The sequence below is a fragment of the Oxyura jamaicensis genome, chromosome Z (assembly GCF_011077185.1).
Source record: "Oxyura jamaicensis isolate SHBP4307 breed ruddy duck chromosome Z, BPBGC_Ojam_1.0, whole genome shotgun sequence".
Classification (NCBI taxonomy): domain Eukaryota; kingdom Metazoa; phylum Chordata; class Aves; order Anseriformes; family Anatidae; genus Oxyura; species Oxyura jamaicensis.
In genome coordinates, this window is record NC_048926.1 from 14,798,145 (window position 1) to 14,816,204 (window position 18,060).

The 18,060-nt window shown below is 39.5% G+C and overlaps 1 protein-coding gene across 2 annotated transcripts in view; it reads right to left on the minus strand.

Annotated features, from left to right (window-relative positions):
• Nucleotides 1-3,165: 3,165 nt before the first annotated feature.
• The window catches only part of OXCT1 (3-oxoacid CoA-transferase 1), an 87,181-nt gene continuing 72,286 nt past the window's right edge, over nucleotides 3,166-18,060 (minus strand). For both annotated transcript variants that reach the window (XM_035309174.1, XM_035309173.1), the window contains 3 exons: nucleotides 16,995-17,075; nucleotides 13,795-13,896; nucleotides 3,166-6,927 (listed from right to left, as the gene is read on the minus strand). In XM_035309174.1, the coding sequence (XP_035165065.1) occupies nucleotides 6,892-6,927; nucleotides 13,795-13,896; nucleotides 16,995-17,075 (219 nt within the window). In that variant the 3' untranslated portion in view covers nucleotides 3,166-6,891. The remainder of the gene's footprint in view (nucleotides 6,928-13,794; nucleotides 13,897-16,994; nucleotides 17,076-18,060) is intronic.

An 18,060-nucleotide genomic window follows, 5' to 3' on the forward strand; every position in this document is an offset into this window, starting at 1 on the left:
TTTTTTTTTTTTTTTTTTTTTTCTTTTCCAGGCTGTCATTTGCCTGAGGAAGAGAACTGAAAATGTCCATATGAATCAATACAGCAGCAGAACATCAGCAAACAGCAGCTTTTGAGCTGAAAGAACAAGGACATAGCAGCGGTACCGAGAGAAGCATCTCCTCGTGGAAGCGAAAGCAGGCAGAGAAGTGTTTTTGTGCCATTTCAGCCCCAGACCTCAGCCCTGCCTTCTACTCTGAAGAGTCCTGGGATATTGATAGCCAGGGAAGACAGATGCAGCACAGCCCTGTCCGGTGTGATGTTAGAAACTGCTACATGTGTGGGTGATGGAACCTGGGCACAGATTGCCCAGAGAGGTTGTGGAGTCTCCTTCCTTGGAGATCTTAAAAATTCACCTGGACATGGACCTGGGCACCCTGCTGGTGGTGTCCCTGCCTCAGAAGGGGTCAGTCCAGGTGGCCTCCAGAGGCACCTTCCAACCTCAGCCATCCTGTGATGCTGTGATTCTGAGAGGCTCACAAACCAGCTCTGCTCTTCTGCTTGTGGCTCAGACACACGGACACACAGACACACATTTCTGCCTAACTGCCTCCAACACAGGACGTGTCCAGGCCAGCAGGCATCCCGTGGGCATGTGACAGCCCCAGCAGCACCACAGGCACAGGGAGCTGCTGCTTAGGAGGGTGCCATGAGAGCCGAAAATGCGATGGAGCAGAGCACACCTGATGGGTTTTGTTCAAGCAAATGTAAGATGAAAGTAGACAGAAATGACTAGTAGCCTAGAATTTCTGATTATGGCCTTAAATTTGGTATTTTTAGGGATGCTTAGTGGGCTGGACTTCTTCTCCAGCCTTGCACAGCTTGCTTTATTCACGGGCAGACATGAGAAAGTGCTAATTGCTCAAGCAGCCAGATTTCACCATTACCCACAGGGGTGGAGGAAGGACAGTTTTGCAGGATTGCATCAGATCGTTTCTAGCCTTCATTCACTCACCACCTTAACAGATGATGCAGAATTTGTCCTAGAATTAACGTATACTTTCTGTAGGTGGTACCAGCATGCTCCTTCTGTGGCTTGCCTTTATTTTTTGGGGGTAACATTTAAGTCTGCTTCTCATATCGATTTTGCTCAGTTTATGCAAATACTCTCATTCTCCAGGCTGCAGTTTTTGCACTGCTTCTTGCAATGCATTTTCCTGCGTTTATAAGTTTTCACTTCCACTTTCAGCCCACATACTATGTACTTTCCAGCTGAGAGATCCAAAGGGAATATTTAGGAACTTATATACATATATATATATTTATATATATATATATACATAAGCAAGAGGAAGAAAGACAGAAAGACAGAGTAAGGAAGGAAGGAAGGGGAAAGGGAAGGGGAAAGGGAAGGGGAAGGGAAGAATAATTGACATAGGACAAGCCTGATGCATTTTGATCCATCCTGCGCAGAGTTAGGAACCAAACCTTGACAATCTCCTCACTGGGTTCAGGTGGAGAAAGAAGCATCATCACCACTTCTCAGAGATTGTGGCTGTGCCACCGCTTATTTTGAAAACCACACAAGCCTACTTACCAGCTGAGTGAGACCCCTCAGCAGTCAGGCTGATGAACATTCAGCTCGTGAATCTCATACAGTTGTAAGCCTGGGACAAACATGATGCTTGGCATTGCAGCATCTGCAGTCTAAGCACCTATCACAGGTTTACAGAAATTTAACACTTCCTCTGTGGATTGCATGCCCAGGGGACAGCATTAAGAGCGTGGGAAAGTCTAGTCCTAGATTTCTACTGCTCTCACATGTAATTGCCTACTTGTTTCTGCCAGACATAATGAAAATAAATAAATAAACCAAACCAAACCAAAATAAAACGTAATTACCATGGGAGGCATAGAGAGAAGCCATTGGGTTTGAAGGCAAGGACTTCTCCCGTGCCCTCACTTCTCAACACATACCTAAATATGTGAACCAGATGTAACAAGTTTATAGAATACAAGCAAAATAGCTATCATTTATTGATGGTGGAGCCTCAAAGCCTGATGTTATGTACATTCAGGAAAGGAACTTCTTTCTCCCCAAGCTGTCCCCTGAGGTTGTCCTGTTAAAAAACACCACACATGCTGTGGTGCAGGCAGCAGTTGTACAGGCATCTTCAGAGCTAAGCCCCCCGGTCTACAGCAGCAAACAAACAAGGGCAGAAGCCTGCAGTGCACCAGAGACAATGGGACATGGTAAAGCAGGCAACAACAGAAGATATGTAAGATGCCACAAAACTACTCAAAATATGGCTGTAATCAAGTGGTTTCTTTCTCCTCTTGTTAGAACCATACTCTGAATGGCAGGAAAGCTTCACATTCTGCATTCGTACAACTGGATTTCAGAGCCTCAAGTATTCTTGGTGGTTCTGGCACTTACCTTGGACTGTATTCATGGGGATGCGAGAATGTTGGATTTTGACCAGACACATAAATTACTGAAGAATCTAATCTCTGAGTGAATCGCGGTGGGTTTTTGTTTGTTTGCTTGTATTTTTGTTACTAAACATTTTTCCTCACATTCATCAACCTGCTTTCCTACGATACAGGAGATAAAATGATACTATGACATATATACTCATATTTCAAACAAAGCATGACTTCTGTTTGAAAAGATGACCTCACTATCCACAGACAAGCATTTTCATCACTTCGCAACCATCCAATTTATCATTCACTACGTGGTTAATGGAATTTGTCTTCATTTGTCACCCAGTGCTATTTTCGGAGTGTAGCCACACGCTAACATCAATAATAAACATCTCAAATGCCATCGCTTCTACAGCAGCTTTAATCAAAAGGTGGAAAACACTTCTCTAAGGACTATCTATGTAGTCCATTATTTGACTTGATTGAAAAACAAGTCATTACAAAAATGAATGTGATAATTATGTTTGAGATTGACCCGACACGGAAACTAGTAAGAAGAGTGAACATGGAGAGTGTGGCTGTTGGCTGAGTTTTGAGCTTTTTGTTATTTCTGTTTATCAAATCCCTCTACCCTCAGCCAAGACCTTGAGGATTTTATGTTTACTGAGGTATGACATGCTGGTGTGCATAAAAGTTAATCCTATAATGCTCCTAATGGCAGAACAGAAAACCATGGAAAACAGTAACAATAGACGCAACCTGAGATTTTTAATCTTTTCTTTATTGATTGTTTTGCAAATACATAGTAGGACTTTGATGTATAGTTCACAGAGCTTACAGTACAACTACATTTTATATCATCATTCATTTTTTGCTTTTTCAGGGACGTAAGTCAATAAAATACAAAATGAATTAAGTCCAACATGATAGGAGTAGAATCATCATCATCTTCAGGGCAAAGAGCATCAGCTGTCTTTGTCTTGTGAAGTGCTGTGAAGCAGGCATAATATCAGTGATGTCCCAATAAACCATAAACCTTCACACATACCAGCTTTCTTACAGCCGTGAAAGAGAAAGAGGGATGAGAATCTCTCATCCGCATAATACCGATCATCACAACTACTGCTCAGAATGTACCTTACCTACAAACCATACTTGTGTCCACTGAGAAGGCAATACTTTGGAGTGTTTGTTTTAATTTCTAATCCTACTTTACAAATCCCAATTTAAACAGCAGAATCAGAGCTTCTTGTAATTAGCTTGTGCAGACACATGACATTTTCATAATACCAGTATTCTACCACAACATAATGTCTTCAAGATAAAAAATTTAAGTGTGACATACAGATTTTTGCACCACTGAAAAACACTGATGGCGCCTGTTTCCCCGGTCTTCAGCACCATATTGACTTTTGCCCTCTTGCATTACATTGGTGTATATAAGAGTAGACACAAAATTGAAATATCCAGCATGTATGACATTCTTCAAAGCACTCTTCCAAGCTGAAGAGAAAGCATAACCTGTTGCACAGATCATAGCATCATAGCTGGTCATTCCCCACAACACCCCTGTGAGGTAGGAAGAAAAACATCCCCTTTTCTAGGAAACAAGACAGAGAGCACAGATGACAATTTTCAAGGCAATACGTAGAGAACTGGAAAAGCTAAAACGTGGGAGTTCATGGCTCCTAATTTTTGTGTCAGAAATCAAGGTCCTGAACTCCCAGACATTATCAGGTCATCAGTCTTTTTATAAGCCATATATTAAGGATAATTATGGCTTCTGTGCGTATGCCAGCAAAGCATAGTTCAGTGGAAGAAGCAGCATATACTTGATGCTGCCCTCAGACACTTCTCCCATGCCCTATATATGCCAATAAAGTATGCTGTAATTAACTAATCAGTATTATGACTAATATAACATAGATAATTGCAATAGATCAACACTTCATTTCTAGATTTCTGTAAGACTTCCCCGGCTATTTAAAATAATTTTATTTCTGGATAAGTTATTAAATCTCCTCCCCTGTACAACAGTTTTTATATTCTCCTCTAAAAACATCATCCATTCTGGTTGATCTCTATGAGAGCTTTAAGTGATGATTGACAAGAAACTTTCAGGGACCCCTCAAAGTAGCTCTTCACCCATCGTTGGCCCTGAAGGCAAAGCTAGGCACGTTTTGCTGTGTGCTGCACCGCAAGGGTCAGAACTGTCACTGAAGTGCTTTTGTGGAGCATGGCAGACATCTCTTGGCTGCTCTGTCTGAAACCAAAATTGTTTCACAGAGCTGAAAGTCACCTTCTTATATAGAGACTTTTAATCTGCAAAATCTCTCTGGGTAGAACCACTTAGATCATTCCACAGCAGTAGAAATGGCCAAACACCAAGAAAATAACTTGTTTGGAATGAGGGAATACGCACAGGGAGTATTAATAGAGAAAATATGAAAAATAAAGCTAGGTAAAAATGTTGCTAATCATATTTCTGGAGCACTTTGACCAATGTAGTTTCAGGTCTTGCACATGAATTAACTATCAAGGAAATCACTTGTATATGTTCAGTAATGAAATTAACACTAGTCTGTAAAAGACATTTCTTTCTCATGTGCTTAGCATTAAGGTCTTGCCTAAAATTTTAGGCTATACTTTGGCCATTAGCACCCATTAGCTCAAGTCATAGAGCTTAGTTACTTTGGGACTACTTTTGTACTAATGTAAAGGTGCTTACAAAGGTATTTTGTTTATTCCTTTGTGAGAAGAACAACAATATATTCTGGTATTGACAGGAGACTAACAAGGAACTGCTTAGAGTAATTATAACTCAACAAAAATAATTTCTCTAATCAAGTTTTACTGCTGTAAAACCCATGTGTGGGATAAGACAATTTTATAACTGCCCCATGAAAAATTACTATTTCTTATACAAGGTTACTAGTACAGTACAAAGGCTAGTACTGGAGCTAATATTGCAGGAGTTTCATATCTGGTTCCCTAGAAATGTGTTACATTCCTTCCACACACGCACTGAATACCTCATCCATCTAGTATCAAAATTCCCTTCTACACATATCCCAACACTGCTTATTGCATGTATGATAGGCATATCTATATAATTCTTTGTGCATATACATTTTACATATTTTTCAGTCATTTAATTAATTTCCTTCTATCAAACATCAAACATCAAATATATGTCAGGAATTATTTTCACTAAAGTGTTTTAAGCATTCCTATTTAGATGAATGATGGAAACTATCCTACCTGGAAAGAACACTGTAAAAGAACACTGTATTTCAACAGATGCAGACTGCCAGTATTTCTAATCAATTAATGCTCTGTACAATGAAGATCCGTTGTGCTGATCTCGGATGTGAGATCCAATGCTGTCATAACTGTGTCGCTTGTTTTCAAAAACAGTTGGTTTGTAATTAGAACAGGGAAAGTAAGATCTTTACCAAACAGCAGAACCAGTATGAGAGGATGACTTTTCATATTGATTGTCTCATGGCATGCATTCTAGTTATCCTAAGTTTGAGTTCCAAACTCTAATTTTTGCTGATGCCTTGATTCTTAAGTGATACAAAACTTACTGCTTCATATTCCCTTCAGAAGCAATCTCCCAAATGCCCACAGCATTCTCCTCCGATATGTAACACTGGAAGGGCAGACTTCACTCCAAAAACATCCTTCATTTGCCTTTGAATGGAGGTAGGGAGGAGAAAAGATTATATCCAAAGAGTAAGAGCAGTTCATGTGGGACAACTGTACCACTATCAGTTGTTTGCAGGGGAATGGAAACATGCTTTTATCTTCCTCCTGCAAACTAGCCCCATTCTAGCTTGTACAATTTAAATGGAAGGGGTGAGAGTTGGACTGTGGGCGGTGCACGGCATCTTAACGCCACCAGACACTCTAAGCAGCAGATACATTAAGGGCTAAGGGCCCAACTGATGCAAACAGTTTTGTCACAGACTCATTAGAAGGTTCAGGAAAAGGGAAGTCCATATTCCTGATGGCTCTCTAACGCTGCATGCATTTGCTATACACCACTCCAGAAGAAAGACACAAGAAAAGGAACATAGTAAATGCTGTAGTTACAGAGCAACAGAGTGATTTGTAACTGAGCAACATCAGCAAAAGCAGAGGCAATTGTAAGTTTGCACGGTCATTTCCTGAATCTGTGTAAAAAACGTATTATTTGGCAGAGAAACTACATGGCTTTTTTTTTTTTTGACAATGTTCACTAACATTTTAGTATAACATTATTTGAAATTTAGGGAATAAATTCACCCTTCTATTAAAATTGGTAATGCTATGAAAGTAAAATTCCATTGATGCTGATAGTCACGGCCTGAGTTTAACTATCTGGAAACTACTTACAAAGCCCTTAAAAGAAAAAAAAAATAAATTGCAAAACAGTCATCGATTTTTCTTCCCATATGGAAACAAGCCTTCTGGCAAGTGAAGCCCAGACTGTGCTGCAGGTTTAAATCTGCCTCATAGGTATCAGTTTTGGAGAAACCTATCAAGAAGAATGGAAAAAACAGAATAGTTAACATACAGATAAAGCAGTACAACCTGTAGTTTCCTTCCACCTTTATTAACAATGTGCCACTGAAGAATAGAGACACTGTATTTATTTAAACCCATATATTTGCTGTATTTCAGAGGAACACTGCCACCGCTAAATTTCTGATGCAGAAATACAAGACGCATGTAGTGCTAGTACCCAGCCTCTAAATTTCAGTTACTTGGAGTTGGGTTATTGATTTAAGAATGCAAACAGGTTAATCCTGGACAGCTGAACCTGTACTTGCCCCTGCTAACTGTGCGGTCTTTGTGGAGGGCTTCCAGTGCAGGAAGAAAGGATAGCTGAGCTCAGATGAAACAGCAACTCAATTTTACAACATATAGGATGGCATATTTACAACATATAGGATGGCATATTTTTTAATATATGGCATATTAACAAAGCCATGGCTTTGTTAATATACTGGACCGTAAAAGGTCATAGTTTGTGCACAGCAGGGCAGTGCTTGCCATGAACAGCAATAACAGAGGTATCTGGAGATGGGCTGGTGCTTCAACCTCCACATAGTCCACTTGCATTCACATACCAATACACCAACTGATGCAGAGGCAACAACGCAAATGATATTCAATACCTGACTGAACCACCACATCAGTATTAAAACAAGCATGCCAAAGAATCCTAAACTAATACTTTCCCTTCTTTGTTCAACTGCTAAGTTCATCCTGTTTTCTTCTCCCAACAGATCTGGAGATGGGATGCTGTGTGTCAATGGTAAGTCTGCACAGAAGTCGTCAAATAGAGTTGTGGAACATGCATATTAGCAGGCAGTGTACAATCAAATGTATACATGTACTATATACCTACAATATGATATATGCATAGTGTACATATAGTTCAATACCTCTGATTTTAACTATTATTGATTTTAAAGTTGCCTTCTTCCATTCACGTTCATTTTTATGTCAGGACACAAATACATTCTACTGTTTTAATTCTATACAGTCATAAAATCTGTTAGTTTTATTATAAGATGTCCAGCAGACCCAAAATAAAACATATTAAGCCTAAATAGAAAAGTGGATGAAGACAGAAGGTATAAATGTGAGTAATGCAGAGAAGAATTCAGAGTGAAGAGCAGCATTGGTTAACAACTGTTTGAACCATGACTGTAGATCTGCATAAAACCCTGAGGAAAACCTCTCCGCAGAAGACCCAAGCCTCATTAAATATATCCTGTTCCCAGTCTTATTTAAATGCCCCAGGATGAAGATCTAAAACAATTTGTGTGATCTTAGTCTTTCTGGAGGAAAGACAGTACCGCAGATACGTGGCTCCTCATTGGTTAGTGTGTCCCGCTGAAACATCCCATTCTGCATTCCTTCTGCCTCCTTACCCCACCTTTTTCACTTAATAGTACTGAACAAGCCAACTGAATGGTATATATGGGCCTTTTCCAAGCACAGGGAAGGCTGTATTTCCGAACATACAGGACTGTATTTCCTTATTTCCTTCGTTTGATTTCTAAGTTTTCCTTCCTCCAGCCACATAATGTCACTGCCTATAACTTTATGAGAATAGTGACTGAGAAAACCTTAATGTGTGAAGAATGTGTTTAATATATCACATGTTAATGACATGTTTTCAGTGGATGTAAACTGTTCATTGATTTTTCAAAGTTCTGTGCAAACTAGGATAATAAATAAATGTAACAAATAAAGGTGCAAAGCTGGAAAAAACATTCCTGAGCTAGTTCCAGACATATTTCAACATTTCCAACTCAAAGTGGGTATACACCTCACTGTATTTGGGCCTGTTTCTGCCTCACCTAGGGATGATGCTACTGAGGTAAGGACAAAAGCTGGAGGATGAAGACAGCACCATTAAAATCTGTATTCTGCAAATAATGACAAAAGGCAATTAGTGGAGGAAATTATTGTTTTTCTGCTAGATTTTGGTACTATCAAAACCTCAAGTGTTTTACATTTCAATGAGCCTATTACATTAAATGTAATGTCTGCACATTTGATGTAAGGAGCTGTCATTTGTGTGTACCACTATTTGTGTCTGAAAGGGTCTGATCCCCAGGAGTGCAGAAGTGCCATCGTGCCTGCTGAACAGAGGTGGCGAGAGCCCAGCACCGCTAAGAACTGGACGCAATTAGGTATGTTTGCTCTAAATAAATGTGATTAAATAAGCAGAAAAATACTAACGTAAAGAAAGGGATGGTCTGGGCTTGAAAAACAAGAAATAATCAAGTCTGAAACATAGAAAGCCTCCTAAATCTGCTACTTTCGTAATTTACTTCACTTTGCTTTAAATTCCAGCAGACCCAGTGAATTCGGTATCACTCTGCTAACAGCGCAGCATTTGACAAGGGCTGAATGCGCTTGACAAAGACTATTTCACAGTACACAGATGCATAGTTGCTACTCTCCTGCAGTACATCCTAAGCAACACATTCTTAATGTTATTTCACTTACAGGAAGAACAGCTGATCTTGGACGCTCCAACAGGCTTTGCTAATGTTGAACAGGCAGTACTGAGAGCTGCTTGCCTTTGCAGTCTGGTATGCAGCCCCAGACCTATTAAGGGGAAGACCCTAGCTGAGGACACATGGCCTCAGGGACTCCCTAGAATTCAAGCTTGTTGACCTCCTGATTTCCAGCCCCAAACAACACTCTTCAGCTACACAGACATCTCTATGCTGATTTCATTATGTTTATTTACAGCGAGCAGCTCTTTCAAGGGCTGATTCTGAATGATGCTGAGTCCCAGTAACTTCTAATGATCTCATCAGTAGTATGAAAGCAAGTTATTGTGCAGAGAAGAGAAGTAGTGTTAGCATAACTGTTAAAATAATAAAAGTAGCTTATCCCTTATAAACTCTTAATTACTTGAAACTGCAGATAAATGCAAACCACATTTCTAACATCCGCTTTTGTAGCGAAATCTGCTCCTACTTTGAGTTCTGTAGTGGTGATGATGGATAAGGAAAAAACACAACATCCATTTAAAAATGGATTCCATCCTGCAACAGCCCATTTCCTCAAAGTAAAATATATTTCCAGAAGCTAAAATCATGTTCTCTGGTATTTTGCACTCACTGGCTTGAGCTTAGACAGTCAATTATTTTTAAACATACACTAGTCAAATGCTGTTCAACTACATAATTTTTCCTTTGTCCTAACATATGCTTTTCCTAAACTCTATTATATTTTAAGAACCTTTTTTTTTTTTGTAAAACTGAGCTCTCAGATTATATTTTTAAAAAATAAAATATTTTTTTATCTCTACTTTATTTCAGGTTAAGCAGACTAACCCTGATGATCTTTACAATGATCTTTACTTCTGCAAAAGTATGGTTTCTCAGTCCTTTTTCTCACACTTTCATCAAAGGTATAAACCAGTACAAGCCAAAACAGATTACCTGCCAAAGTAACCTACATGCTAGGCAGCAGCAAATATGATTTAAGCACATGAGATAAGCCAACAATTTGACTTCACAGTGCAGTAAAATTGAGGTTGAATCATTTATTTTGGATATGATACCAGTCTAAAATCAAGACTGTTGACTAAATCCTTTTTTCTTTGTCATTTTCATGTTGCAAATGTCCTTTAGGTGATGTTTTCCCAAATAAACAGGCCGTGAAAATCGGAATGTATAGCCAAATGTGTCTCAAAAGCCACAAAGACTATAAAGCTCTCCTCTCCCAAAGAGAAGTAGCCTGCACAGGGAGAAATAGTTATTTATGAAGGTGGAGTCATTCCTGAAATTCTCTCTTGTAACAGAGATAGCTAATTTTAATTCAGATCATTCTATGCATTCACTGAAAAGCTGTAAGAAAAGGGATAGCTCCTCTTTTTCCACCTATTAGTTCTGTTCCAAACTACCAGAACATATGATACAAACCCCCCTTGCTTTTACTTTAGCTATGTAGTATCACTTAAGTTCCTCATCATCAGTGTAGACAAGATACATCATTCAGTGGATGTAATCACAAGCACAGCTGTTACTCTTGCAAAGAAGGCTCAGGAAGAGTCTTGAAATTTGGAGAAACAGACCAAGGATACTACTCTCTAAACAACTGCCTACCACAGTGCTCAAATCTCTTTATTTTCTCAACTTCAAAATTTAGTGAGAGCTGTAGGCGTTCACTGTGTATGAGAATCAGGCCCTCAAGGTTCTAACATCGTGCACCAGTGACCCAGTCTTGCTGTCACTGATGCCAACATCAGTTTTGCTGAGGATTTCAATCAGAGAAGGAGGACTGGGTCACCGTGACCTGGAAACATCTTTAGTGGAAACAAAGGAAGATGAAAGGAGGAAAAGCAGAGAGAAAGAAAATAGGAGCAAGGAGGAGCTACTGTTCTTCCGTGCCATGACTTTAATAAACAAATCATGGTAGTTCACTCCTTCCATTTGCAGAGCTGTAGAGATTTCAGGAGTTTTCAAGGAGCTACCAACCAGAATGTAACGTCAACCTATACACATGCCTGGGCAGAGGTCAGCACAGCACATGGTTTGCAAGCATTTATGGAAGGTGCATGCTCTCAAGATAAATATATAAAAGTGCATAAACCAAGCAGCATCTATATTTTTCAGGCCCTCAGATCCTTTAGTGCAGCTCATGATTTCATGCATGACCAAGGCATCTGTACAAAGCAGACTGCACTGTAGTCTGTCTTCATGAACCAGGAAATGGGGTGGCACTGCAGAGTCCCTTCCAGAACCTCGTCTGACAGATCCCAGAGACACAAACAGCGCTACACCTCTCATCAAGTGCTAAACCAAGGATCCAAAATTTATACCACTCTTTTGTAACATTTACAGGAAAGCACTAATGGGACAGTGGGTGGCGTTAATCTTTTCTTTGCTCCTAATAGTCCTAACAGTCATTGGTCCACTAATAGTCCTAATAAAAATTTATTTGAACTCTTTGGTCCCCACTTCTTCCATTGCCTTTAACATAGGCTCCTGGAGCTTACTGCAGGTAATACGTACTCAATTACATATATACATATATAATTATATATTTAGGCCACCTGAACCAAAAAGAAACCAACTCCTTCCAAACAAACAAGTTCGGAACATGTAAGGGATGGTGTCTTCTGATAGAAAAGTAATTTCCTGTAGTTTCAGTCTATTTAAATGGTCACTAAATACGACACTCTTCAAATCCAGCCCAAAGTTAATCCTCAAATTAAATATGTCAGAACAATGCAAGTGGCTGATTGCCACAGATATAAACCTACAAGGTCGTTTTTATGCTTTGGTATTGGGTGCTAGCTGTTTGAGAGGTTGATCAGCTGAAGAAGAAGAAGCCCCGATACTGACATTTTAAAAAATGTATCATTTTTTTCCTAAATCATAGACAGGAGCTGAATGAATAATTTCTTTTCCACACAGAATTGCTAAATATAGAAGCTTGCTACTACTGTAAATTAAAAAATAAAAATGACTTCCACAAAATGTTACATAGAAAATAAATAATAGAGCAAAGTGATTTTGTAGCAATTTCCTGCACTCTGCAGTTGCAGGTCACTCATATTTACCAGAACATTTTTTATTTCCAGATAAATGAATATTTTCTTACAAGTGAACAGCTTTTTATTTAAAATATTTAAAACTCCACAAGAAAAGCATACAACATCACATTTGGTTGTCAAAAATGCTCTCTAATGGACATGGAATGAATTAAATTCCACGTGTTCGTTACTCAGAATATTTTAATTATTGCCAATTGTATGTTCAAAGCCTTAATAACAAACCCTTTCACATAATAGCTGTTCTTCAATCTTACAGTTATGTGCCCTAGCCCTGCCTCTCTTAACTCTGTGAAGAGGAAGAGTACTACACTTCACTACCAAAAAGAATACTACACTTCACTACCAAATATTTCTCAACCATTTTTACAGCACACAAGGTATACCTGTCAGACTCCCTGTCCTCACCAAAAGAGGGCTGGCTGACCAGCCCCAGCTTTACAACAAAGAAGAAAAAACATTTGTGATATCCATGCAGGACGAGGCCATAACAAAACTGTATTTGTTATTGGCTACACCTACAGAATTAGTTACACTCCAGTGCACTACATTTTTCCATTAACAAGCCAGTTTTGTGTTAGCATTAAACGAGGCTTAAGACAGAATGTGAAGGTAAAACAGCAGTGGGTTTATCGATTAAGAACAAGGCACTGGAAAAGGAAAGATATCAACAGTATAGCATCCCACTAAAACAGGAGCTTTGAGGTGTCCCTGTCCATGGCAGGGGGGCTGGAACTAGTTATCTTTAGGGTCCCTCCCAACCCCAAACATTCTATGATTCTACGATTCTGCGATGTAATTGATTGGCAGTAGTCACCAGGGTGGATGCATGCATGTAGTGACCCCTGTTGAGAAGACTCACAGCCCCACCTAAGTATAACATGAAAACTTCAAATTAGAGTATTAGGTAAACTTTGACAGTGGAAGTACAAATATTCAACCACCTTTCAGACCCTCTTTTCAGCTCACCATCTCCCCTCCTCAAAGCATTCAGGGAACTGAAGTTCCCTTTCCACACTGCTCTTTCTACTCCTAGCTATTCCTCCATCTTTTCTTTCTTTTTCTTTTCTTTTTTTTTTTTTTTCCCACCAGGATTCTAATACCATTACCTAATATAATCATATTAGGTTAGCCTTAAAATATCCCATAAACTCTCTTCCTGGGTAAATCTACCCATGCCTCACCTTTAAGGAAAAAACTTACTGTACCTACAAGACTTCATGGGATGATTATTTGTGAATACTCATTCAGACACCAGGGTATATTTGTTTGGGAATATATTTGCATATATTTGTTTGTGAAATCACTTACTGCAAAGTCACAGCCAGTGCTTTTCTTGATGTCATCCACTGACAGTCCTTCCCAGATTTCCACAAGGGTGAGCCCCTTCTTTTTGTCCACATCAAACACAGCCTGTCAGGTTCAAATAGAACACAATTAAATTTTTAATGTATATAAAAGAAGAAGGAAGTGAATAGTGATATTGTACAAATTAATATTCTCAAAGGAGTTACTTCAGCAACAAATTATGCCATTAAAAACTGGTTTCACTTTTCTGAATGAACAATAATGATTTCTGCAGCATTTATCTGCACCTTAAAGAATCTGAAGTATCAGATATGTTGATTTTGTGGAAAAAAAAAAAAAAGTGCAACTGTTCTTTGCTGTATGAAATAAAGACTGTGCCTCCTGCTCCAGTCCAGCACAAAGGAAAGGGCTGAGATATTCTCTCCTGCAACACAATGTCTACCAAGAGATCATAAAAGAAAATAGGGTAAGCCATTGTCTCCCTCACCCTTCTGTTTTGTTTTTAGGCCAGCAGAGAGGTACATGGTGGCTGATCACCTTATCAGATGATGAGCTTCTCCAATAGCTATTAAACACTCAGTTCTAATTTTAGTATTTTCAGAAGCTAGCAATGAACCAGAAGGTTTCTGGTCTGATTTTCAATAACAAGCCTGGGAAGAAGTGGCTGAAGGAGCAAAGGCTATTCTTTCTGACATCTTCACAAGACATGCTTTACACTTCCGATTCTCACAAACACATCAATAAGAACACCTGTAAAACAGCATGCACTTTAATGGTGCCTGCCAGAGGTAAGTATATAGGTTGCTATCTAGTTGCCAGGGAAACTATAAGGTCTATATTAATTTTTCTAAAATGCAATCAGTAGAAGAAGTCCCATGAAGATTGAACTGGGAGTGAAAGTGAAGTCTTATGCACCCACAGATGTGTGCTGAAGCTTGATAGTCGTCTGGGCATATGGGACTGATTTATGGCTTCACTAAGTGCAAATCACACCTGACAAATTTGGTGGCCCTTTAAAACAGGGTTACAGCATTGTTGGATAATGGAAAAGCAACTAATGTCACATACTTGGACCTGGGTAAAGCATTTGACACTGTCCTGTATGACATTCCTGTCTCTAAATTGGAGAGACATGGATTTGAGAGATGGACCACTCAGTGGATAAAGGATTGGCCTGATGGTCCCATTCAACGAGTTACAGTAAATGATCAACACCCAGGTGGAGCACGATAAGCGATGTCACTGAGGAGTCAGTATTGGGACCAGCACTACTTATCATCATTGCTGGTGACATGGAGGGTGGGACTGAGTGCACCCTTAGCAAGTTTGCCAATGACACCAAGCTGTGTGGTGTGGTTGATACTGGAGGGAAGAGATGCCATCCAGAGGAACTGATAAACTTCAGAGGTGGGCCCATGCAAACCTCACAAAGTTCAACAAGACCAAGGGCAAGGTCCTGCACCTGGGCCAGGGCAAACCCCAGCACAAGGACAGGCTGGGAGAACCCATTGAGAGTAGCCCTGTGGAGAAGGGACTTGGGGGTTCTGGTGGATGAAAAGCTCAACTCAGCATGAGCCAGCAGTGAGCACATGCAGCCCAGTAGGCCAACTGTATTCTGGGCTGCATCAAAAGCATTGTGGCCAGCAGGGCGAGGGAGGTGATTCTCGCCCTCTGCTCTGCCCTCACGAGGCCCCACCTGGAGTCCTGCACTTAGCTCTGGGGCCCCCAGCACAAGAAACATGTGGAACTGTTGTGAGTGAATCCAGAGGAGGGCCATGAGAATGACTAGAGGGCTGGAGCATCTATCCTATGAAGAACAGCTGAGAAGGCTCTGGGGAGACTTTATACCAATTTTCCATGTACACAAAGGGGGCCTGTAGGAAATCTGGAGAAGAATTTTCTATAAGGGCATGTAGCAATAGGACAAGGAGCAATGTCTCTAAACTAAAAGATTTAGACTATATGTGAGGAAGAAATGCTTTACCGTGAGGTTGGTGAAGCACTGGCTGCCCAGAGAAGCTGTGGATGCCCCATCCCTGGCAATGCTCAAGCCCAGGCTGGATGGGGCTTTGGGCAAACTCGTCTGGTGGAAGGTGTCCCTCCCCGTGGTGGGGGCTAGAACTAGGTGATATTTAAGGTCCCTTCAAACCCAAACCATTCTCTGGGACTGAAATAGCTCTTCTGAGTTTTAAAAGAGAGGTTGGGTGTGAGGAACATCCACACTAGGAAGCTGGAGCAGAAACAGTTTAGAATACAATCTAAGAACTGTTGTACATTTGTGTCATCTTTTAATAAAACAGATTTGATGAGTAGTGACTCAGAAAATTTCTGCATGTTGCTTATTTTCTGTCAGCCTTTATTCAGTTCATTTTTCTGTACCTTACATTTGTATGTGGCCAGTTATTAGAAAACTACATTTTAACTTTTAGTTTCCCTTCCTTTGTGGAGGAAAACTTTAAATGACAGTAGCAATATAACACTGGGTAAAAATAAGTTCTATATCCACACCTTTGAAATATTCTACTTAGTATGACAGACGGTTCACATAGGGACTTCTCTAAGCCTTTAAAAATGTAAACATTGATAAGAAAAGGAGTATGATTACAGCAAAAATCCCAAGTCACTTATCCTCTGCTGAAAAGATCCACTAATGTACTTTGAGCATCAGCAATATCAGATGCTCACAAGGACTTGCATTGGACAGTAAATTGCTTCACAAGTGGAATCAAGTAAGGACAAAAGAATTAAAGCCCTGCTACAGCTACAGGTCATATCTCCCTGAAAGTCTGTAGTGTACGCCAAGGAAGATGCTAATCGTCTGACACGTATGTGCTACAAAACCTTTGCTCTGCATGTATATTTGAGGAAAGCGTGTATTTCAGGATTTGTACCTCATGAGGCAAATTTTCAAGTGTACTTTGGGAAAAATAAGCAGATACATACTTTGTATACTTCTCATGGATGGCATCTCTCTTCTGAAGGTGTCTAAGAACATCATCTGGTATGCTTGATGTCAATGGTGAGAGATTTAAAAGGAAAAATGAGCCACCAGGTCTCTTGAATTGAACTCCAAGGGATTTTTTTAGCCTTCACTGGTCACAGCTACTGAACACATTATTCACTTTTACTAAGCTTTACTGCTTTTATTGAGTTGCACTTCTTACGAATAGAAGAACAAACTATTGACAAGAAAAGCACTTTACCTTCTCTGTAATGATGCGGTTTACACATTGTTTCCCAGTAAGTGGTAAATTGCATTTTTCCAAGATTTTATGGACATTGCCCTGTGTTAAACAATATACAGACAAATGTTAATTTTAAAAAACAATGCAACTTACAATGCAAATATGTACTTGAAAAGGGAAAATCACAGCAGTAGGCATTCAGTGTTACTGTAATATTCACTGTATTCAGAATACTCTCTGAATTCCTGTCTATGTCAGATTACACCTCCGGCAATTTGGGACAGTTGTAACTAAAATACGGGACGATGACGAATAGGAGTCTTACTGCACCACTGAGTGGGCTCTTGTGTTTAGAACTTCTGCATACTTCTGCTTAATGATTTGCAATAGTAGGATAAGATACACATGGGACCTCACTGATGACATATAAAGGACAAAAATTAGACAAAAATGACATTCTGGGCATGACATTTCTGTCTTATATTTTACTATGAACAGTATGTGCAGGATCAGCCATACACACAGGCATTTCAAATCCCTAGGGCTCAAGTGCCCAGTCATGCTTTGAAACTAGTAAATTGAGTTTCTTTTCCCACATTCAATTCCCATTTCCTCCGTCTCTCCAAGAAAGCAAAGAAGCACAGTAAGAGGTAAGTAAGATATACTCATCTTTAAGTACTACAGAGAAGTTACATTATATTTATTTTATGGAGAACAAATTAGCTCACCTGTATGGTAGAAAAGAATGTATGTAAAAAAGACAGGATTTACTCTACAGCATTTCCTTTTTTAGGGAATCAAACAGCAGCTACTCTAAATATTGGGAAAAATATTACCTAATGGAAAAACATAGCTTCTGTCACAAAGTTGGCTGTGTAAGATTTGAATGGCAGGGTTTTCTTTTCTTTTCCTTCTTTTTTTTTTCTTTTTTCTTTTTTTTTTTTTTAATAGTTCCCAAATGGCTTTAGATCTTTCTAAATCTGCAATAGCTGCAATAGCTCCAAATGAATATGATAAAGATAGATTATCATGATTTTAGTCAGGATTTTGTGAGTGTTATACACAGGTAGAATTAAGTGCACAC